This window comes from Triturus cristatus, chromosome 5_2 (genome assembly GCF_964204655.1).
Source record: "Triturus cristatus chromosome 5_2, aTriCri1.1, whole genome shotgun sequence".
NCBI lineage: Eukaryota > Metazoa > Chordata > Amphibia > Caudata > Salamandridae > Triturus > Triturus cristatus.
In genome coordinates this window covers 355,762,306-355,786,981 of record NC_140588.1, presented here as the reverse complement: position 1 = coordinate 355,786,981, position 24,676 = coordinate 355,762,306, and the positions used below count along the sequence as shown (strand labels likewise).

General features: G+C 44.3%; 1 protein-coding gene across 16 annotated transcripts in view; it reads right to left on the bottom strand.

The window, feature by feature from the left end:
* The window catches only part of PRP4K (pre-mRNA processing factor kinase PRP4K), a 632,535-nt gene that overhangs the window by 165,533 nt on the left and 442,326 nt on the right, over nucleotides 1-24,676 (bottom strand). For all 16 annotated transcript variants that reach the window (XR_014962111.1, XR_014962103.1, XR_014962108.1 and 13 more), the window contains exons 12-13: nucleotides 23,402-23,516; nucleotides 1,135-1,286 (exon numbers count right to left, since the gene is read on the bottom strand). Coding sequence is in view for 1 of the 16 variants with exons in the window: in XM_085607184.1 (XP_085463310.1) it covers nucleotides 1,135-1,286; nucleotides 23,402-23,516 (267 nt within the window). In the remaining 15 variants the exon portion in view is untranslated. The remainder of the gene's footprint in view (nucleotides 1-1,134; nucleotides 1,287-23,401; nucleotides 23,517-24,676) is intronic.

Sequence of the window (24,676 nt, the reverse complement as noted above, 5' to 3'; positions counted from 1 at the left end):
TTTTCTTTTTCTACCTAACCTCTCATCTTCTTGGCGGAGGAGGGTGGGCTTGCTTGTAAATTCAGAAAATTCTTCAAGCTGCAAAACTACACCAAAAGGTACGAAACTATGCGTTTTGCAGCATGAATCTCCTCTGGATTCACATGTTATGTAACGGATTTGTAGCAGTTTATTACTACAGTGGTGGCTGGGTTGAAGATGAGCGTTGCTTTGAAAACAGATGTTGTAAGACCTTTTGTTCGACTTGAGCTTCTTTGTTCATATGAATGTCCACACAGTAGTGTTTTGTGAACGTGTGCACTGATGACCATGTTGCTGCCGAACAAATGTCTTGAAGTGGAGTATTGGCTAGGAAAGTAGCTCCCTTTTTTCTTGGTGAGTGTGCACCAGGATTGCTTTGTAGTGTCACACCTGTATTTTTGTGGCAAAACTGAATTGTTTGTGCAATCCATCTTGCAATTGTAAATAGTAGTAAGACCTAAGATTTTTGGAGAGGATTCAGGACGCAAGCACTAGATGGCGGAATAAGGCAGAGCATATGAATCCAGAAAAGATTCACGCTGTAATACTGACGCAGTGAGAAATAGCGAGCACTGCAGATCATGAGTATGAAAAAACGCAAGAAGGTTGCTTAACTGATCCATCACTGTTTTGGATAGTGTGGCCGGAGAGTAAATCGATGTTGGATGAGATTAAATCAATCCTGCAGAGATTTTTGTCTGTACCACCAAGAAACTGGGCTATCTCTGGCAGAATGCATTATTCTCTTTTATACTATTTGTCGGCTATCCCTTGTTTGGCAATGCAGAAGAATCTAGGATAGGACTGTTAAAGAAGTAAGGCTTTTCAGAGATAGAAAAGTAGGAAACTACTGAATGCTATCAATCAGCTAGAATTTATATCACATTTTTCCTGAAACCTAAACTGTTTTCATAGGACTTCACCTGAGAACTGATATACTAGGCTCATAAATAGAATGAAGTTAGACAGTCTAAGAGGTGGCCATCACAATTCAATGGTGCTATAGAAAACAAAATCTGATTCCGACAATTCTAGGTATAAGGAAGAGCTAAACACTGTCTTAAGCGTAAGGAACAGCATTTTAATTTCTTTTTTTAAAAAAACTTTTCTTACCTTGTTAGGCATCTTTCCTTTGAGATCCATGGCAAGTTTCAACATATGATTATTGGTTTTTCCAGCAAACAATATTTTTCCTGTGTAGAGTTCATACAGTGTGCATCCAACAGACCACATATCGATTCCATAGTCATATGTTTTTCCAATAACTGAAATATAATTTTTACAACAATATTTATATTTTTTAAGATATACGGTAAGATGGTAATCCAAAAGACATACAGATGCTTTGAATAATAAGAAATGCAGCACTGTTGAATATACATATCCTAAAATGGTAGTACGAAACCAAGCATGTGAAAATGCTAAAACACCTACTCCCAAATCCAAGCCTGCAAAAAGAATTTGTATGTGTCACAGCTTTTTAATGCACCATACAAAATGCAGGGTTTTTTTAAAATTAACTTACCACTATATTTTTGTTCGGCAGATCTGAAAGCCGCTGTCAAATAGGAAACTAACAACAGTAGAAGCTAACTAACAACATTAAGTATAACTTGAGAATTACTAGAGTGCAGCGAGTAAAAAAAAAAGTAAGTAAGTTTTCAAAAAAATGGCGGCTTTTTTTTCCTTCTCTTTGTTTTCGTTGTTACATTGGCAGTACCCGCTGTAGGAAGCTGGCTCTGTATATACTATACCAAAATTAGGTATAGTGTGTACAGAGTCCTATGGAACCCCAACGGTAGGCAGAGGTAGCACCTTACTCTCTATTTGTGGTAGTGTGGGCGAGCAGTAAGGCTTTATCAGAGGGTAGTGTTAAGTATATGTTGTACACACTCAATCAGCAAATGATGTCACACACTCAAAGACTGAGCTCAGACCAATTTATTTTGTATAAAAAAATATTTTTTTTTTTTTTATTTCTAGAACCAAGCTAAGCCGGGCACAGGTAAGTGAAATAAATAGTTTGCAAAATCTTATGAAGTGTTTTACAACTGAATGCAGGTTCAAGTGCAGTTGATTGAAATATGGGTAAGTCAAAATTACTTTTCAGATTACTTTTCAGTTACTTTTTCTACTCAGTGTGATATCTATGCCTAGATATCACACTGGGACATTTCCTACAGAAAAGGTAAGTTAATCAGTTTTGTTACAGTTGCAGTCTTTCAGGTTTTCATACAAATCAACTCCCCACTTAAAAAAAAAATTCAAGGAAAAACAGTCAATGTATTCCTATGGAGAGAAATGAATTTATATGTTAACAGGTAAGTACTTTGTTGTGGGAGTTGGTATTTTAGGGCTAGAACCAGAGTTCCCCCAGGGTCAAGGATGCACCCTTGAAACACCCTCAGCGGCACTAGCACCAGGGTGCTGTTTTGGCGTTTGGTTGCCCGGTTGTTTTCAATGGGGGTTGCCAGTTTGGGATTTTGGCTGCAGGCTCGGTCCAGGAAGACTTCCAGGAGAAACCAACAGCTAGGCAGGTAAGTTGGAGGACATGGGGACGTAGGTGCACCTCGGGTTCTCTTCTTAAGGGTGCAGGGTGGCTGGATGCAGGGGTGTCTTAAGGTCGGATTTCACCTTACCCAGCCACTCAAGGTTGGGGACGAGGGCATTGGGGTAGTACAGGTCTCAGTGCAGTCCTGGAGGGGTCAACCCATGGTGGAATCGGACTCTGGAGCACTAGGGGACCTCGCTTGGATGGGTGGGCCACTCAAACTCGGCTGTAGGCAACGGGTGCAGTGGTGGTTCCAGGCGTCTTGTTTCTTTGTCCTCAGCAGGCTCAGAGTCTGTCTTGGGAGTTTTCTTTTGAACAGAGATGCTGTTCACAGAAGATCTGGTCTTTGTTGAAGGCAGTCAGTCCTCCTCGGGGTCTTGGAGGTCGCTGGCAGCAGGACAGGTCGATTTTTGGCGCAGGATTCCCTGGAAACTGCAGACAGGCCGGTAAGGCTGGGGCCAAGTCAGTTCTTCTCTACAGTCTCCTCTGCTGGGTGTCTTCTTTCGTCCTTCTTCTTTGGTTGCAGGAATCTCTCTTCCTGGTTTAGGGCTGCTCCCTAGATACTGTATTTAGGGGTGTTTTAGGAGTCTCAAGGTCAGTAGCTAAAGGGCTACTGACGTTAGGGTGACAACACCCTTGATGTGCTCACTCCACGTGGGGGAGTGGGCACAATCCCTAATCCTGATTGGAGAGTGCCTGCCATCTGCAAGATGGCTGGCACTGCAGAGGGGGCACACCTTCTGGGCTGTGCTAATTTTTCCTGTCCGTCTTCTCACCAAAAAGGATGGGAGACAGGAAGGGGGCCTTCTCCTGATAGCAGGAGAGGCTGGGGGTCGCATTACAAGGGCGGCAAAGTATCTGAAGCTCCCCTGCCAGATGGCTCTTCCTGGCCTGGGGGAGGTGTGAACACCTCTGCCCAGGAAAACCCTTGTTTCTTGGTTCAGGGAGCAAAGGCTCCCACCCAGGGGTCCAGAAATATGCCTTGTGGTGGCAGGCTGGTGTGTACCAGTCAGGGAACCCACCAGAGGCTGGTCGTTTTCAGGGGGCATCTCTAAGATGCCCTCTGAGTGCATTTAAAAAAGAAAATCTCACACTGGCATCAGTGTGGATTTAATGTGCTGAGAAGTTTCATAGCAAACTTCTCAGTTTTCAAAGCAGCCATTATGGTACTGAGGAATTCGTAATGATAAACTCCCAGTTTCATATACTATTAATGGCATTACTGCACTTACAATGGCACTTGCACCTTCACCACTGGCATAGTGCACTTAGCTAGAGGGGTGACTGATCTATGCCAGGGCAGTGGGTTGTAAGCATGGCTTACAGGGATGTTTGCCATGTCGACTCTTAACTTTGTTCTGCACCAAGACACGCAGCCTCCAAAGTCAGTGTGTGAGTGTAAAGGTACAGGGCCTCTAAAGGGTGCCACTATAAGTGCTGCAGCCCTTAGAGGCCTTCCCTGGTCACAGTGCCCTGGGTACCTGTGGTACCATTTACCAGGGACTGATCGGTGGCCAGAGTGCCAATTGGGTTTAATCTCCAATGTAGTTTTAGGGAAAGAACATAGGCCCCTGGGTACCTAATTGGCAGGAGCCCATGGCACACTCAGTCAAAAGCACATCTGCAGTTCAGCAAAAAGTGGGGGCACCCATGTAGAAAGAGGGCACTTTCTCACACTCAACCCCAGTCACAGATCTGCGTTGAATCCATCATCGTTCTTTAGCTCACTTCGCCAACTCAGTTCAGACCCAGCTATATGCAAATCAGTCTTGACCCTGTGGCTGATGGGAACAGTTCAACCCCACTGCCAAGCTAGGTCTTCACTGAACCGGAAACAAGCATCCTGGGACCGGTTTTGGAGTAACACCCCATATCAGCCAGGTTAGCTTGAATCCAGTGGCAAAGTGAGAGAATGATGGATTTAACCCAGATCTCTTGACTGGGGGTGAATGTGTTGATTTGTTCTGCATTCCGTCCATCAATTGTGTCTCTTTTGCTTCCTCGCCCTAAGTACGCCGGGTATGACCAGGCGTGGGTCCCGGGCTCACTGTGCCACTGGATTCAAGCTATCTTGGCTGATGAGGTGTGAAACCCCGAAACCAGTACTTGGATGCTTGTTTGCGATCCAGGGAGGACCTGGCTTGGCAGTGCAGGCTGGACTGTTCCCATGAGGCACAGGGGCAAGGGAGTACACCCTAGTCCCACACTGGTGTGTAGATACTGGTTCTATGGCACCCTTTGCTACGAGCACTTGAACCTCTTCCTCCAGGGGCCATGGGGGTCTGAACTCAGTAAGTGATGATGGGCTGGGATGTTGGGAGGGGTTGTGTGGAAATCAAGGCAGTACCCTTCCCGTGCAATGAAGAGAACCCCCTGGACTGAGGTGATATTTGTCCCATTGAGGTAGGAAGTGTCTCACCCATCTCCTGACAGGTGTGATGTGGTCATGGGAAAGGAAAGGGGGAGGATGTTACTGTTCTGCAGCGGAGGTGCCACTTGTGGAGCCACCTCTGCCCTTCTCACAGCTATTTCCTCTAGAGGCCCCTCTTTTAAATGTCTTAGGTTGCTGTTGGTCATGGCGGAACTGCTGGTGTTTGATCTGAACCTGCCGGTTTTAGAGTGAGGCCCCTCTTTTAAATGTCTTAGGTTGCTGTTGGTCATAGCGGAACTGCTGGTGTCTGACCTGAACCTGCCGGTTTTAGAGTACCCCAGTTTTGCTACTTGCGTGAAGCAGATCTGTAACTGGGGGACTGAAGGGAGCCCATGGATTTGGCAATGTCAGTGTCCTTTTTGATTTTTTCAGCTATCTAGTCGACCTGGGGAGGGTCGAACAGATGCTCCCCATCAAAAGGAAAGTTCAAGAGGTGCTGACACCCCTTGCGGCCTTAACAGAAGAGTCGAGGGAGCATCTAATGTTGGCACTGCTGATGGTTTTCCACTTCGCAATCAATCTTTTCCTCATTCACAATGGGTCTCTGGTAGGTGCTATGCCAGTTCCTCCATCTCCTCCCAGTGGTACCAGTCGTACATGGAGAGGAAGCCCACTGAGTTTACAATGTGCAGCTGCCGTAAGTGCTACCTGTTTCCAGGGCCATCAATTTGCTTGGACACCTTGTCAGGCAGAGGGTCATCTCCAGTGGCCTGCACAGAAGCCATTTTACAGATGGCGTGAACAACCAGTGATCAGGGGCAATTTGTCTATGAAACCAAGTCGGATTGTTGATGGCAGGCTTATATTTAATCTCTACTTAAGTAGTTAACACCCTCATTCTTCGGGTACTTGGCGGTCTGCAAGTGTTAAGTCCTTGTACCACCTCCAAGTCAGCAGATTATTTTAGGGATCCTAATGAGTCCTAGTGCTGAAGGTTTGGCAAGAATGTTGCCTGTGTGCAGGTGGATGAAGAGTGTGTTCTGCTTTGCAGCCAGGACCTCTGGATTGCTTTGTGAAGATAAACCCCTCTGTAGTATCCGCTTTGAGCAGCAAAGGATCTTCGGTGCAGTCCTCAATGCCTGTTGCTGATGAGCTTTTGGGGTCTATTTGGGCACCGAATGTGGCTTTTAGGACCTTTGGGGCTACTGTGGCATTGAAGCATGGTGTACTTCAGTGCCCTTAAATGGAGTCCTCTCAAATGTCAATCAAGCCTCTCGAATCCAGGGTGTTTCGGCTAGGTGCACACAGCAAAGGTCTGTGCTATATTTGGGTCAACTCAGGACTGTATAACTGACTCCTGTGGGAGTTGTGCTCGACCTCTGTTGATGGGGATAGCCTCTGACCTTGGGGTGCCATAGAGGGACATGGCACTGATTTGGATCCTGTGATGGGCCCACCTGCTTTCCTTCTTGTACCGTAGGATATTTTCAAAGCGGGAGGCAAAGCAGGCTTCTCAAAGTGTTCTGGAGAAAGGCAGAGGTTCCAGTCATCATTAGCATGGTCATTGCAGGGGTATTATGTGTTACACATAGGGCAGAACTGGAAGGTTTAACGTTCCATACCCTTGCCCTAGGTGCATTCTCCAAGAAGCGTTGGCAAAAACTCTAAACTAATTGAGAATAGAGGCCTTGGTGCGTCAAATTTGACGGCTACTGGATCTGAAGTACAGGCTTCGTGGACGGATAGATGTTTAGCTGCAATTTAAGGGAGAACTGCTTGAACAGTGCACAAAGAACTAGTGTGTGTAAATGTCAATCCCAGGGAAGCGTTCCTATAGGAAGCTGGCTCTTTATAGAATATACCACTAAGTGTTTATATTGTGCAGAGTACACAGATTCCCTCAGAAGAGTACAGGGCTCAATGTAAATCCAAGTGCTCCATTTGTGGTAGTGTGGGCGAGCAGCCTTAGGCCTAACATAGAGGAGTGTAAGACGTTTGTTATACACACAGAGCCTAATAAATGACAGCACTCGAAAAGGAGATCCACACTAATTTTAGAAAAATAAGTTTCTTTCAAGATCTATTTTAAGACCACAAATAAGTAAAAAGCTAAGTATGTTTTTCAAGAAAAGTGGACACAGTGCAATATTCAGTTCAACAATGTTAACCTATGGGAGGTAGAAAAGAATGCGGTTCTGCAGGTACGTATAAACTTACAGTCTTAGTTTTCAGGATAAAAAACAGCACCAGACAAGGTTCAGGTAAATAGCAATTCTGCACCTCCAGCGGCACAAGGGCGCCGGGTGCAGGTTTCAAATTTGGGATCTGGCACCAATGTTATCCAATGGAGAAAGGGGGTGCTTGAAGAGATACTGCTCAGAGGTGAGTAAAGCGGTTTGGTAACCCAGTCTCCGGGGATTGAGGTAAGCACAGGCGAGCACAAGGCAGCACCAAACTTACACCCTCAGCGGCACAGGGGCGGTCAGGTGAAAAGTGCCAACACAGCGTTGGGCGCCCAATGTAAACCAATGGGAGAGATCGGTTTTGAATAAAGGCTGCAGGCTCCGGCCAGGAGACCGGACAAAGAAAACCCACAGCTGTCCAGTTAAGTAGAGATGCTAGGGGACGTAGAGACACTGTTGGTCGCACTCCCGAAGGCCCAGGGGCTTCGGGTGGAAGGGTGTCATTAGTCGTCAGAAAAGTCTTACCGGGCAGAGCACGGTCAGGGGAGTATTCGTGCTGAGGCTGCATGCGTGAGGTGCAGTCCGGCAGGGGTCAGCCCATGGTGGACTCTTGCTCAGAAGCGCTGGGGTACTTTCACAGGACCAGTGTGCCACTTGGACTCGGGCTATGCGAGTCCGGTACAGAGGTGGGTCTGGCGGTGGTTTCGCGGTTCCTCAGGGCAGAGGTCTTTGTTCTTTAAAGTTGTTTTCTTCTGACAGGTCCTCTGTCCAAGGGACAGCTTGGTCTTTGTCGAAAGGCAGGCAGTCCGCCCAAGGCTTTGGAGGTCGCTGGGCTGCAGGATGGGTCATCTTTTGGAGCAGTATCGTCAAGGGCTGCAGGCAACCCGGGAGGGCTGGGGCAAGTCAGTTGGGGTCTGTAGTTTTCTCTGCTGGTGCGATGCTGTAGTGTCCAGGAATCTGATTTCATGGTCTGGGGGAGCAACCTAAATACTAGATTTAGTGGTGTTACTGGGGAGTAACAGGTAGGAACCAATGGGTCTCTCACCTGGGATGTCTACAAGCACTATTATGCCATCCTCCTGTGGGAGGGGGGCATACCCCTAGCTCTGATTGGTTAAGTCCCACCATCTTCAACATGGTGGCACTGAAAAATGTGCTTCGCAGTATTATGCAGAGTATGTGAATCTACAGCAAAACATGGTACGAACACACACACACACAGCAGCGCTACGATCAAGGTAGTCCTAGTTATGTCGGACATTTCAGAGGAAAGGCATTTCTTTCTTCCTTAATAACTTTGGTACTGTTTGACTAATCGGCTCCTTCATGGAAAATGTACTGCTGAACCCTCAAGTGGGAGGCCACATAAAAAAAAAAGCGGGGGAAGAGTAGGTTTGCCAAGGGGGTGGTGGTGGTTGGTTTCGAGCTACCAAAACATTGATTTGCCAAGTTAATTCCCAAAGGAAACTTTGCTCGTTGATTAATGAAAAACCAGCTGAACAGAATGACACAAAATTTAGCATAAAGTTAGAGCTTTACTCAGACAGCGTGCTCTCGTTGATTGGTGCATATATTCGTAATGAAATGTATTGTGACGCGTTTGACTTTTATGATTTTATCTCTTAAATATCGAATAAGGCAGCGCTGGAGGGCGCGCGCGGCCCCCACCCATCGGCAATGGTGTCTAGACCTTGACAGCACCATGGTGGCGGAAAAGGCAGTCTGCATCAATAGGGGATGCCCACGCAAATGGAAACGGGTATGGGGTAACTGGAACACCTTTCGGGGGGACATATGCGCCCCACCACCGGAAGATTCTGAATCCGAGCTTAGTGACTAAAGGCTATCCTGGTATTACTGGGGAGAGTCGTAATGTACCGGGGAAGATGGGTAGAGTGGGGCGGATGAAGTCGGGGAGAACTGAAATTGTGTGTATAAATATGTATAATCTAAGTGTGACGGAATAGCTGGCGATGGATGTTATCAAGTAATATTGGCATTACTTATGATGATGTATGGCTCTTTTATGTTTATTTTTGGTGTTTTGTTTGCTTTTTCCGACACAATAAAAACAATGTCCCAAAAAAAAAAATCGAATAAGGAAGATTGATTGTATTGGTGTAAATCTGTTCAGTAGCTTGAGAAATATGTGTTGCAAGAGGTGCTCAACTGGTCATAAAAGGGTTAATCTCCTAGAAACGTTAGGTAACACAGGTCTCCCCTGGGATTCCAGCAGTACCAAAACTTTTAACTATAACACTCCGTTTCCCCGCATACACCAAACCCAACCGTCCCGCGGCCTTCTGCTGCATGCACCTAACCCACATTGTCTTCTTCCTTTTATGTTTTCAGTGGCGCCCCCTGTGAGAAAGTGCCCTGCTCCTGCATGGTTGCCCCCACTTTTTGTTTAACTGCGGATGTGCTTTGACTGAGTGTGCCCTGGGCTCCTGCCAATCAGGTGCCCAGGGCCTACGTTCTTTCCCTAAAGCTAAATTGAAAACAAAACCCAATTTGCATCTCTGGCCACAGGTCAGCCCCTGGTAAATGGTACCACAGGTACCCAGGGAAGGCCTCTATGGGCTGCAACACTTATTGTGCCACCCTTAGAGGTCCTGTACCTTTACACTCACACACTGCCTTTGCAGGCTGCGTGTCATGGTGCAGAACAAAGTGAAGAATCGACATGGCACACATCCCTGTGTGCCATGCCTACAACCCATTGCCCCAACATAGATCATTCACCTCTCTAGCTGGGTGCCCTATACCAGTGCTGACGGTACTGGTGCATGAGCCATGTGCCCCTACAGTGTCCTTGTCCATGCTTAGACATTGTAAGAGCAGTGCTGCCATTAAGAGTATATGGTGCTAGCAGTTTGTCATTAAGAACTCCACAGCACCATAATGGATACACTGAAGACTTTGTTATCAAACTTCTCAGCACATTAAACCCACACTGATGCCAGTGAGGGATTTAATGAAAAATGCACACAGAGAGCATCTTAGATATGCCCTCTGAAAAACGACCTACCACTAGTGTCCAGGCTGAGTGGCTGCTTTCAGCTGCCACCACCAGATATGTTTCTGGATCCCTGGGTCGAGAGCGTGCTGCTCTCAGGGCCTCAAACAATGCACATCCTAGGACAAGGTGCCAAGCCTCCTCCCCCACGATGGCAGGGTCCACGAAGGGGAAGCTTAAATGGCTTGCCGCCTTTGTGAGCTTCCCCAGGCCACTTGCTGCTTTCAGCAACTGGTCCCCACTAGTTCTGACCCCCACTTTGGGCAGGAGAACCGGCGGGAAAAACAAGTGAGGAAGAGAGGTGTGCCCACCTCTGCCAACTCCACCCCTCAGGTGGCGAGGCGAGGTGAAGCACAACTCTCAGTCCCCGCCATCTTGCAAATGGGGGGACCCAGCCAACCAGAGTGAAGCATATGCCCCCCTCCCACTAGAGGGTGGCATAATAGGGGGAGTACCGACCCCAAGGAAGGGACCCATTGGTCCCAATCTTTACTTACCTGTAACGCCTCTAAATCTAGTATATAGGGGACACCCCGAACCTTGCTTTCTCAGACAAGAAACCAGAAGAAGAAAAGAAGAAGGAGGACCGAACATCCGTGCCTGAAGCTAACAAGAGGAGGACGCCCACTGACTTGGCCCCATCCCTACTGGCCTGTCCCCAACTCGAACCTGCAGAAGCGAAACTCCAGTGTGTCCAGCAGCCTCAAGAACCATGTGGACGTTTGGAAGCCCAAATAAAGGAGCTAATCTGACTCTGGAGTTTTAAAAACCAAGATTTGCCAAAAGGAAGAGGGATAGCCTCAAAGAGAAAAATTTACTTTGGAAGGATTGCCATCTTTATTAGATTGACCCGGCCAAACGACAGAGGAAGGTGGGCCCAATTTTTCAACAAGGTAAGCACTTCTTTTTTAACAAAATCAAAATTTACTTTCGTGAGATTCATAATATCATGTGTAATTTTTACCCCTAGGTATCTCATATCATTAGTGCACCTTACTCCACTAGCTCTCAAATTCCAGGCCATGATCTCAGTTTTCTGTTCGTTGATTTTATAACCTCAGATTTTGCCAAAATCAGTAGTGATTTTTGAAATCGACTCAAGAGCTTTCTGTGTATCCCTAGTAAAAACCACAATATAGTCTGCGTACAGGCCAATCTTTTTAATCCAGCCTTTATATTCAAAGGGTAAAATTACTAAAGATCCTCTTAATCTTCTAGCCAATGGCTCAATATATAAATCGAACAAGAGGAGGGACAAGGGACAACCCTGTCTAGTTCCCCTTAAAATCTGGATCAAGTCTGTCAGGGCCCCATTAACAAAGACTAGCAGTCGGAGCAGCATAAATACCTTCCAAGGTTCTGCTAATATTATGGCCGAGATTCAGCGATTTAGATACTGCTTTTAAAAAGACCCAATTAACGCGATCAAAGGCTTTAGCAGCATCGAGTGCTATGACCGCCAGGGGAAGCTCATAGGTGGTGGCCAAATCTATTGCACCTATAAGATTGAACGTCAGATCTTTAAGCGTTCTACCACGGATAAAGCCCTTTTGATCTTCATGCACAACCATTGGAATGACCCTGTTCAACCTTTCTGCAATAATTTTCGCAAACAACTTATAATCACAGTTTAAAAGTGATATTGGCCTATATGAATCACAGTTTCTAGGTGATTTACCAGGCTTCAGAATTAGGGCAATAGTGGCCTCTTTCCATGAATCTGGAATGCCCACTCCGGATAAAAATATTCTATTAAACAATAAGTAACAGTATTGGTGTTAACACTTCCGCCAAGACCTTATAAACTTCATGTGGCAGACCGTCTGGCCCAGGAGCTTTTCCTTTCTTACCCTCTTTTAAAACCTTTTGGATTTCCAATATACTTATACTACTATTCAGAAACTCACTCTTATCCATAGGTAATTGGTCGCTCGGATCTTGAGCCAACCAGCTAGCTGCTTCTTCTTGAGTGACTACTAAGTCTTCCTGGTAAACTTCCCCATATTACTTTTGGAAGGCCTGTTCTATAGCCAGATTTTCAGAAAGTAGAACCTCAGATTGTTCACACCTGATCTCCTTAATTGTGTTCCTAACTTGATTGTTCTTAACTTTCCAAGCTAATAATTTACCGGATCCCTCCCCATATTCAAAATGTGCCAGGCGACCAGTATCCCACCTTTCTTTTAGCCTCCCCTGGACAATTGTTGAGAGAGTTTCCTTTAGGGTCTCAATTTCAGTCAATCTGAAATCTTGTTGTCCCCGATTGCTTACTGAAGTCAGGCCATCTTCAAGGTAACGAATTTTCTGTTCTAAATTTAAGATCTCCTGATGATATGATCTTCTCCTGGCAGCTGCAAGGGTACCTAGTCTCCCTCTTAAAAATGCCTTATATGCATCCCAGACCGTGCCTATCGAAGAGGAGCCAGATTATTATCAAGGAACTCTCCTGTCTCAGAGGTTAACATTTCAAGATATTGTGGGTCCTACAGGATGGAACGATCTAGTGTCCATCTAGATTGAGAACACGTTTGACCCAATTTAATTCGAAGTAGTATAGCAGAATGGTCTGAGAGATGTACCCCTGTATGATGAATATCTAGTCCTGCATCCCTTAGTTTATAACCAACTAGGAAATAACCTATCCTGGAGTGGTGCCTGTATTTTTTATTGTGAAAAGTAAAACTTCTGTATGGCCTACTCTCTCTCGCCAAACATCCGAAAGGCCTAGTTGTTTATTCAAATGATGTACCATTGCCGACATTTTAGGGTTAACTGCTGCCTTACTGTTCGATGATCTACACAGTTTATGATCAATTACAGCATTAAAATCTCACGCCATAATAATCGGGTCAGAGAAGTTGAGTAACTCAGCATATAGGGCTTCCAGAGGGCCTGTATCGTCTTGATTGGGGCCATAATAGCCCACCAGCGTATAATTATGGCCAAAAATCTTAACCTTTGCTACTAACCACCTGCCTGAAACCGCAGATATCTTGCCTTCTATCGTGATGTTTGTTCCCTTTTTGATCAAAATTGCGACACCCTTTGTTACCGCTGTTTGCTTTGATACAACTGCCCAAGAAATCAATTTTTTAGCTACACAAAATCTAGTAGCTTCCGCCTCTGTCAAGTGGGTCTCCTGCAGAATGAGAATTTGTGCTTGGCAATCTCTCAAGTATTGAATAATTTTTTCTCGTCTGGCTCTACCCCCTAACCCGTTAACATTCCAAGAGAGTATTTTTATCTCATTCATTTCTTTCTTGACCACTATCTATGAGCTCGATTCTGATTTACACAGTAAATAGAGATTTAAATTCCGATATGGCAAATGAGGGTAATATCCCCCCCCCCCCCCCCATTTTGCTCCCCACCCTGTGCTCCCCGACAACCGCCCCCCCCCCGACCCCCCCCCCCCCCCCCCCCCACAGGAAAACCCTTCCCTGACATATCAATTTAGGGAAGCCCTATGGGTGCCCTTTATCCGGAGTAGCCTAATATTATACATGTATATATTCTGTATTAGAAAAGAAATATTATAAGAGGATAAGAAAAAAATTAATTTGAAGGGAAAAAAAGGAAGGAAAGGTACGTTTCCTTTCAGGACCCTGACTGAAAACTCTCAATAAAGTTGTCTACTTCTTCTACGCAGCGGAAGAAATGCAATTTATTGTTTAGCATTACCTTCAGCATTGCTGGGAATTTCAAATGCACAGACGCCCCAAGCTTCTTTAGGGGGTCAAATCTTTTGCCTAGCTCCCATTGCCTATTGAAAGTCTCACTCGAGACGTCTGATCTAACCTCGAAACTTACTCAGTCGATCTGCAATTTTTTTTTTGTTAATGCACGAGAAAGGATTTTCTCCTTTAGGGAAAAATGAAAAACATTTACCAGAATTCTTCTTGGCTTAGGCTTGTTTGAATTGAGTCTGTATGGGTCCCTATGTATCCTTTGGATACCCCAACTAATCTCTTCCTCTGTCTCTTCCAAAAGTAGCTCTTTTTTAATTAAATGCACAAGAAAAAGTTTAATATTTTCTCCTTCCTTGCCCTCTGGAATTTTTAAAAACTTCAAATTATTTCTCCTTTAAAAGTTTTCCAATCTCTCGAGCCTCTCCTGTTGTTCCCTATCTCTTCTTTTCAATGCCTCTATCTGTGCTGAGTTGCCCACCACTGTTTCCTTAAGGACCTTTACTTCCCCTTCAAGGAGCCCTGTTCTTAAGCTTAGGTCGTCAAATTTCTTCTCCAAGTTACCACAGGCATCTCGAATAACTTTTTGGTTATTTTCTGAGATTTCAAAGCAAGTTTTTAATTCCGCCGTGAGGCTTGTAAGCAACAAAGTAATAGATGGATCATCATTAACAGAGGATTTTGGGGAAGATGACATCTCCTCATTGGGAAGGTTGTTAGAGGGTGCCATTTCCATAAAACTCGAGGGGATAGGAAAGGGCTCAGAAGGATCAGGTTCTATTTCTAAGACCCGATAGCGATTTAAGTCCGCGACTTCTGACCAGCCCTCCGTATTAGTGTTTATATCCTGTTCAGAGGCAGAAAGCAGTAACTGGGTACTATTGTTGAATTTGATTTGATTGCCCTGCTCCGCGTTCGAGTCCATCCCAGCACTAAGTGTTGAAAGGGGGTTACCCAAAACAGTGGTTTTTGGAAGAATTTTAAAGTAAGTCCTGAGTGAGGGAGTAACCCTAATCTTTCGTTCCAGATTGGATCTCTTTTTATTTCATTTATTGTTACCATCTCTTTAACTACAGGCTCCTGTCTTGATATGGACCTGTTAATAGAATTTATACTGTCTGATACCTTTTGCACTCCAGCTATCTTTAAATTAGAATCTACTTTATTTTCTTTACTGAGATTATTTGGGGTCACCTCTACTGGGGCTGCAACCACAAGGTTCACAGCACCAGTACTTCTTAAGGTGTACCTGGAAATCTTCTTGATCCCCTCAGGTTCCTCCAACCCTTTTCTCCCCCCTCTTCGCAACTTAGAGCTCATACAGCTTAGATCAGAGGGTAAGGATTTCTTAGAGCGAGCACTGGAGGATAACAGAGTTAAAGACCCTACCTTATTTGTGACTTCACTTTTTGTTAGCGCTGGTAACACCGAAGTAATAAACGCTGGTCCAAGCCTTTTATCCGATTTGGTTTCCTCGGCGAGAGAACCCTGAATGGAAAACATGGAACTGGTGCTACTCTGCCCGTCCCCAACTCCTCTCCCCCGGAAGGAAATCCGAGAGGCAGCACGCCTACCCCTGTGGAGCTCCAGCGTCGCTCTCGACCACGTCTGCTCCCCTGCCGTGATGAAAAAAAACAACGGGAAGCGCAGTGCTATCGGCAAGCGGGGGAAACAATAAAAACAAAATACTCCAATCAGAGGTAACCGGCAAATCAGCGTGATTTCTCTCCGTCCGTCCGGCTTCCTATCCATTCCTCATCCTCTCCGTTATGATACCGTGCGGTTACATAAAACAAACATTCCCCTGGCTCCCAGGACTCCGAGCTCCCGCGACCTGTCTCCTTAACTGGCCGCCATGTTTTCCGAACCCAAAAAATTAAGAAGGAGACTGGAAAAGGGGGGCTTGGCGCTACTTGATCTGCTCTTCTATTCATGGTCCTTCCTACTCAAAAATGGAAGGATACTTTTGACTACACTCTCTAAGTCTGAGTTAGGTGCATTATTTGAGGTCCAGCTGAGGAGTCAAAATTTGACTGAAGATGGTTTAATGTTCAAATATGCCAACCCAAAATTTTTTAAGAAAGTTAGATTGAATATCTTACGAGGTATGGCTGAGACATGGTATAGGGTGAGGAAAGCTTTTAAATTGCCATATTTTCGCTATTTTGCCCCTATCTGGGACTCTCCGGGCTCTCCTGAATGGGCTAAAGATGTGTTAGCTATTCCCCTGAGGGAAGCCGGTATAGTTGCTTGGAATGATCTTTTACATGAAGATCAGTTGATATCTTGGGACTACTGTAATCAGGAAGCTGATCAAAGAATGTCTAGGTTTAAGTACCTCCAGATTCGGAGCTGGTTACATGCTCCAACTACAGAAATTGGGAAATATAACGAATTTGAGGAGAAACTAATCTCCAGTCAGATCCCAAAAAAGCAGATTGCACTTTGGTACTGGTGGATGGTGAATATGGAGGACGGAAATTTCCTTCTACCAGTCGAGCTGTGGGGAAGATGCTTGCCGTCGGCTACGTTGGAAGAACAATGGCAAGTATCTATGTTTACTTTATACAAAATAGTAAGACCTGCACAACTAAGAAGGAATCATCTTTTCACCATCCATAGAGCATACTGGTCCCTTCAAAGGTTATCCAAGTTTGGGAAAGGAGGAGAGGTGGCATATCCAAAGTGTGGCAGTATGAAGGAAGATGATCTCCATATGTTCTTACTCTGCGCGAAGATCCAAGTTTTTTGGGGTGCCGTAAGTAAAGCGCTATCTGATTCTTTGAAGATACAAATCGAGGTAAGCGCTTTACTAGTTATTTTGGGGCTTTTAGATTCTCAAATAGTAACAAGTAAAAACAATGCAGATCTGATTTCTTTTTAAATTTTGCTAGCCCGTAGAGAAATTTGTAAACTTTGGGTATCACAATCTCCACCAAGGTATGAGGACTGGAGATTATCTGTGAAGAGAGTGGCTAATTTGGATATGTCAGTCAAGGGAGGCCGCAGGCATGGATTTTGGGTACCCCTTTTGTGTTGGAGGAATCAACCAACTAACTAATTGGATTAGGAGTCCTATGATTAAGCCTCTCTTGCCCTCGGCTGAAAACACCTGTTTCAAGGTGGTAGGTTTTCTTTTCCCTCCACCAAAGAATCGGTGTATATTGGGTGTCCTTTAGGGGGTGAGAGCTTCTACATGTGACTCTACTCCCCCCAAGCTACTCAAGTCAGCATTTTGAGGTTATGAGCATTTTGGCTGGATAAAAAGAGAAAAAGCGAAATGGTGTGAAAGAGGCAAATGAGGACAAAATTTGTAAAAAAAAAAAGAAGAAAAAAAAAACCAGAACCATGTGGACGTGCCTTGCCTTCAAAAGAAAAGACTGTCTCCTGTGAACACCGGATTTGTTCACCAACAGACTCCAGGTCCGCCAAGTCCGCACCACTCTACACAAGACGCCCACGGCCAGGGTTCGAGAGGCCCAACACCAAGAGGAGGTCTGCCCGCCGATCCGGACCCGAGATCCGGTGGCCCCAGACCTGCCTCAAGCCTCCAGCTGGCACCTGCAGCATCAAACCGGAAGGTCCCCCCAACCGTGACCAGGAGCTGGTGAGAAAATACAACCCTAAAAGGCACCCCTGCACCACCCGACGCCCCACGGTCTTGGGTGGCCCAACCGATGGTGCCTAACCAACCCTGTACATCCCAACTTACCTATCCAATAGGTGGTCGCACCCTGAAGACCTGCGTCCCCGAGCCTGCAGTGTGTTTGCGAACCGGAGCCTCCCCATTGAAAGCTACAGGGCGCCCAACGCCAAAACACCACTCTGCACCTGGCCACCCCAGTGCCGCTGAGGGTCCACCTTTTGTGCTGGCTTGAACGCCCATTTGCCCTGAGCTTAAGTCCAGGAGCTTTGCTCCTACAAACCAGTGGCCTGCTCATAAGCGGCAACCAACCAGAGGCCCCCCTTTCCCCCATTGGATAACATTGGGCCTCAGCACTCTGCACCCAGCCGCTCTAGTGCCGCTGAGGGTGTAACAAAAGTGCATCCTTGACCCCGGGGGACCCCTCAGTCTAACCCCAGAATACCAACTCCCACAACTAAATATTTACCTTTGAACCAATAACCCTATTTTCCTCCATAGGATAACATTGACTGTTTTTTAGGTGAAAAGTTTCTAAGTGTGGAGTTGGAAAATCTATGAAACCCTCTAAAACAGTAACTAAATAACAAAAACGCTTTTACTTTCCCGTTTACAGAAAAGTCCCAGTGCAGTATCCGGGGATACAGCACGGTGTAAGAAAAGTAATCTGTAAAGTACTTATTGCTTACCTGTGCCAGGCTTTCTTGGTTCTACAAAATACAATAACTAAAAGAATATTTTTATACAAAACCAATTGGTCGGGAGTTCAGTCTTTCAGTGTGTGATATAATTTGCTGATTGAGTGTGTACAACAAATGCTTAACACTACCCTCTGATACAGCCTTACTGCTCGACCACACTAGAAAGTAAGGTGCTATCTACTTTTACCTCTGCCTACCTTTGGAGTTCGACTGGACTCTGTGCACACTATACCTCACTTTGATATAGTATATACAGAGCCAGCTTCCTACACCCGCCTTTTTAGGTCTCGCCTAGCGAACGCAGCGCATGCGCTGTTTCGCTTGGCGAGAATATTGTTGTGGCTTTGGTGAGCAAAGGGAGACAAACCATGTGCGCACACGGACAGGCGATGTGCACGCGCATGGCGTCTCCTCCCTGCCTTAAACGCTCCCACCGTGCGCTCACACGCTCCCACTGCGCGCTTGATTTTAATAAAGATCCGTCTCTGAAACCCGCTGATTCAGAACCTCTTTTCCTGGAAATGCAAAAGCCTCAGTTTCATGAGCTTTACGGAATTCTTCTTATTGTGCCCTTTTCAATAAAGATTTTTCTCTATTTTCGGCAGTGTTGCGATAATATTTCAGAAGGGGAAATGGAGGGCGATCCCCTTCGCCCCGCACGAACCCGCAACCGCCCATCGAGACGCAGCAATGTGCTTGTTGTTACATTCTTCTTTTTTTTCCTGCTGATTATACACCAGGCAAGATGTAAAGAGAACTAGTTAAATGCGATGCTATTCCTTGGATTGGCAGGCTGCAGCGGCGTGCTACGCTGCCGTGCCCTAGGGACTGCAGGGGACACTAAAGTCTCTTTTTATACTCCTGATTCAGCATTGCTTCTGGCTAATGTCATCGGCGTATGATCGCGGGCGGATTATTTCCAATGAGTTTAGCAGCAGTCAGCACATCAGCTACCCCAGTGGAGAGAAATGAAAGGGCCATGATGAGGACGGGAGCTGGCTAAAGCCCCTACACATTCATAATACTATCAGCACCTAACATTTGCGAATCACACCGCATACACTGACATGCCGCCCACAGGTGGTGTTATTGGATGTGCTTTTATTGAGTCAGTCGTGTCATTGTTCGTTCATGTGATCTCTGTGTTACACACATAGGTGTCCAACTAATAATGCACCCTGCGTCTTCTCATACCCGTGTCTCGGAGCCAATGTTTTGTTCCCCTGTCTTTTACCGTCTCACGTCTGTTACCATGACTTCTAATACCTGTATCTCAGAGCCAGTGTTTTGTTCCCTGTCTGTTACCGTGTCTTCTCATCCCTGTGTCTCGGAGCCAGTGTTTTGTTCCCTGTCTGTTACCGTGTCTTCTCATCCCTGTGCCTCGGAGTCAGTGTTTTGTTCCCCTGTCTGTGACTGTCTCACGTCTGTGACCGTGTTTTCTAATACCACTTCTATATCATTCCCCTGGCAACCACTGATGCTTGCTTTCTCCACAGCCTATCATTTATGTTACCTTGCAACAAGATGCACATCAGAATAGCCAACCGCATCAATGTCAGCATTGCTGTACCACAAAATGACAGATGTGACATAATGAAGTACTGCCTGCAAAGGATACTTCTAAATCACACTCTAATTGGATCTAGTGCCAACAAATCTATTTGAAAGTCCCTTTAACACAACAGAACATACCACCACATGCTATTAGCTGCTTGGTGTATAAGCCCACCTCCTATGAGGAGCTTGCATTGCCATGCACAAGGAACTATCTTATGTTCCAAAATGATTCTGACTTCTTACATGTTAAATTCGTTTTTTCAAAGATGCACTGTATATCAAAAACAATTGTTTTCGTTTTGTTATTCAATGCTGCAGGCTTTTTTCAAAGTTAAAAAAAAAAAATTCAGTCAGTACTCAGAATCCAAGCCAGACTTAGTTGCTTTGACAGATTTGTTTTTGCAACTTTTTTTCCTTAAAAGTTCTTCTGAGCAGGACAAAAAATATTTAACTCGTATATCCACATCCGGTATTTTCACAGCATAAAGACATTGACAGGAGTCATTCATTCATTAATGATCGACTTCAGCCAATTTTATTGAAAGTATCACAAACCTAGCCAGCCACATAAAATGCACATCTCGCGCCCAAGGGCACAGTCTTATTCCAGGGCAGTCTCAGTGGTCTGTCGTGATTTCTGTGACTTTGAGATATAGAGCTTCCTCTTCAAACATTTGTTTTTGGTCCACAGCCCACAAATATCACACATGTGCCTCTTGGGCCTCGAGATCTTTGTGGCAGTGAATAGTAGCTGCTGGACCTACCTACTATGTGCAGTGAAAAAGAAACCAGCATTTGCAATGCATGAGATCGTGCATTTGCGAGAGTTTGAGCTACTGGCATTGTAAATGACAATGGCTTTTATTGATGTGTTTTGAAAACCTGCAAGCGGTGCGTAAACCCTAACTTTGTGCTTATAGTTGAGAAGCAAGGCTGGCAGTAACTGTGCCTCTTTTACTGCCAGCCTTGCTTTTCAAACAATGACTAGAAGTACAAAGTGCGTGTTTACGCACTGCTTGCAAATTTTCAAAACACATAAATAAAGCCATTGTCATTTACAATGCCAATAGCTCAAACTCTCGCAAATGCGAGACCTATTGCATTGCAAATGCTTCTTTTTTAATGTAAAGATTTTGCAGTACCCTGAAAGGGTTTCTAGTGTAAGGAAAGTGTTGCAAACTTGTACCTCGGCGGGGTGAAAGCCTGGGACACAGGTATAATCAGAGTACTCTGATACTTCACAGGAGGGTGGCCATGGGTACTTGCGGCACTCTACTGCTGAAGAACATCAATTAGCATTTATATACAAATGGTACACAATACACATAAAACTGTATTGAGCATTTTTCATCGCACAGGACTTATTAATGGATAAAGAGCCCTCTCTCCATCCATTTCCAGTTTCATTCCAAGCACAGATTAACATTTTTATTTATTCTTAATCCAATAGTTTGTGGTCCATGTCGTATTTTAAATTCATTGTAATCACATGGATCTTAAAAATGAGGACAGCAAACTCTTTATCAACAATTCATTCCATTCAAGTTGCGACTACACTAGTTGAGAAGAGGAGGACCTGCATTGCCTCAGTGCAACTCGAGATATTGCACCTCACTACATTTATCTTGGCCAAAACTAAAATAATATCATTTCTATCATTCATCGCTTTCATGTACTTGCCTTCTCGTACCTCCAGACCCTCACAAACACCTTTTTCAATCAACTCAATACCATCCACTGCTTGCTTCAAAATGTTTATCAGCAGCATCTACCAATGCCTTGCATTCAAGTCAGCAAAATATTATTACTAGGCTTATATATTTGTATTGAACTTCTGCAGCAGCCTCCCTGTTGGTCCACAACAATCCTCTGAATGCTGCCTTGTTCAACTTCTCCTATGAGACCCATACCCCATATTTCCTACCACATTCTGGCTGGAACCCTGCACAAAAGAGTCTTATGAAAATGTTTCACATAGTTTTCAAATTAGTTCATGGAACAACTCTGCCCAACATCGCTCACATCATCTCTACACACTGGACCTTCACCTCCGTTCATAAATCCAGCGGACCCTCTGAGATAAACATCTAAAAGCTCACCTCAAGATTGATACGCTGCACTTTCCTTACACTAGAAAACACTTCAGGACTAACAATATAAAAAGTAAAATTGTGCTTTCCGACAGACTCTCAAAAGAATAAACACCTTTGTCAGAACAAACTAGAGAAATGTTCCGGACAATCTAGGCCACTCATGTTCCAAAACCACAAACTATAATTTAATAAGTAATATTGTCTACATTTGTAAAATATGTTATTATGTACTGTCAGACGTTGCTTAACTTACATATCCCCCAGTCCTTCTTCCACCCTAATTAAAGTGTAGAATTGTCATATCACATTTGCAAGTACTGCCAATAACTATACGTAGATAACGTCTTTCAAAGATCTTAGAAATCAAATTATATAAAAATATAATACTGCGAGCAAATATAAAATTAGTAGCTAGAAAGAACTCAAGAAAGAAGTGGAGATCAATTAATGCACACAGCCTGTATTAATATAGGAGTCCCAGTATGAACTCATTTACCATCAGTATTGGAGATTCTCAACTCCGTATGAATGAACCAAAGAATGAAATCAGAGATCTCATTCTGTTTCTTGTTACCTTAAAGAATTACTTGTTCCGTTCATTCTAAAAGAGAAGAGTTGCTAGGAAGGCCTCTAAATTGGTATAAAAATCACAATTCTTAAATGAAGAAAAAAAAAAAAGAGTCAAGTCGCAGCGGCTGCTGAGGTAAATGCTAAGTAAATATTCCTTTGCAAATATCTGTGAGGTGATGGACAACCTAGATCACTGGAGAAGAGCTCCACAGTTTGTAGTCACAGGTGGAGGATGTTCTGCCTCTTTGTGGTGACAACTGGCAACTGACCGTAACCTTGCTCCTAAGAAACTCAGTGACTAAGAGGGAGGACAATGCGTACATTTATAAGTAGTGGGCCAGCAGCACACAAGATTATAAGGCAAATGCCCCTGACCTCTAGACTAGTGTCTACTGATGGAAAACGTTACGATTGTGTTACAAAGTTATTATTGGCAGTTGACCTTAAGGTTTTTGAAAAAATATTTTATGGAGTCCAGCCAGGAACTGATGATGGCATGAATAGCCAAGCCTCAGTATATGGTAAATATGGAAATACCTTGAAGGCATCAGAGAACATAAAACCAAGCTTGGGTAACCCAGCTTAATTGTAGAAAGAAGGCCAAAGTATCTGACCGCTGCCACAGAAGTGGATGTGATCCCCCATATACTCTAAACAGGGGTCAGTAAATCAATGGTCAAGATGCAAACTCCAAACTTAGACTTTCATGTATTTTACTTGATCCACTCATCAGCTAGGATAATATGGTTAACAGGAAAAGGTGGCTGCTAGTGGGTACAGATCACTTAGGACAAAAGAATGACTGAATGACTTATAGTAGAGAGTGAATGCAAACACCAGGCATTCAGACCATGAAAATTGTTTAGTGGCATCTACTAAAATAACCTTTCATAATGTTTTTGTAACTAAGAATAAGGTCAATGTTGTGTCCTGCTTCATGGGTGTAACATACGAACAGATGAGTAGTGTTAGTTAAATAATATATTACAATTCATGCATAATAACTTACCGATCTCAGGTGCTCGATAAAATCTGCTCACGAGATATGGTGTAATATCATTATCTGCAACATGTGAAGCAGAGCCAAAATCACAGAGCTTAAGAATTGTTTTAGATTCATTTACCTAGAAGAAAAAAAAATGCCACAGCGTTAATAAAATAAAGAGGTGGACTAGCCATACTGAATAAACTTTAAACACCTTTTGACTACAGCAATATGTAACCAGTTAGTGAGCCTCTATAGTTTTAGAATAAAACCCTGTTGTTATAGACATAATGTGTACCCACAGTAAAGTCATATGATGATCTCTTTTCTCTGGGATCAAGAATACAGAGCAAACAACTATGAGGTATAAGGTCAACAATCAAACTTGGATGAATGGAGGATAATAGGCAATCAATAAGAAAAATAGAGCAGGGGAAATCAGGAGCAATAGAAAACATGTCAGTTGCTAGATTTCTCAAGCTCGGAGGATGAGGGCAATCATAAAATTGGCAGGTGCAGAGAGTAAGGGCCTTGCCTATTGTCAGACATACCTCAGTAACATTTCCTCTAGAACAGAGTTTGTAGGTGAATCCTTCTTTTATGAGTGCACATTTAAACTTATAAATGCAATAGTACTATGCTAGAAAGAGTTTCTCCTAGCAAAACACTGATTCAAACTCCCCACTTTGGCACCATATGTCAGGTTGTATTCCTGGAGTTCATTCGGGCCTTACAATTGGACCTACTACATTTTGAGAAAGTCTGGCTTTTCTCAGCATTTACTTATCAGTAGCTGTTGGCTCTGCTTTGGGTACCAAGCAAACATTTAATCATGATGTTTCACTACTCTTCCATAAGCCATAAATTTATGTTACCCCCGGATGAATGAAGAACCCCGAAATGCATTGGCTTGGACATTTATGGGGTCTTTGAATCAAAATAAGATTAATTTTAGATGATTACAGGGATTTAAAATAACACAAGTCCAGCTATCTGCTTATTTTATAAAGGCTTGATTAGCACATTGTGAGTGTGAGGCTGAGCAGTGTATAGACATGGATCGAGATTTATTCAGAGCAAAACTAACTGCCAGCATGCATCACAAATGGGCAGGACTAGTAGGCATGTGGATCAGGAATAAGGTGACAGAACAGTAAAGTTGAATGTGGAGATAATTTAGGAGTTGAGTGGGTTCGGCATTGACAAGATGATTTGGGAACAGGGTGATTAGGACTTTGTGGTTAGGGATAAGAGAATAAAGGAAAAGTGGATAGCAATGGCAAGGTTAACTGTTAGAAG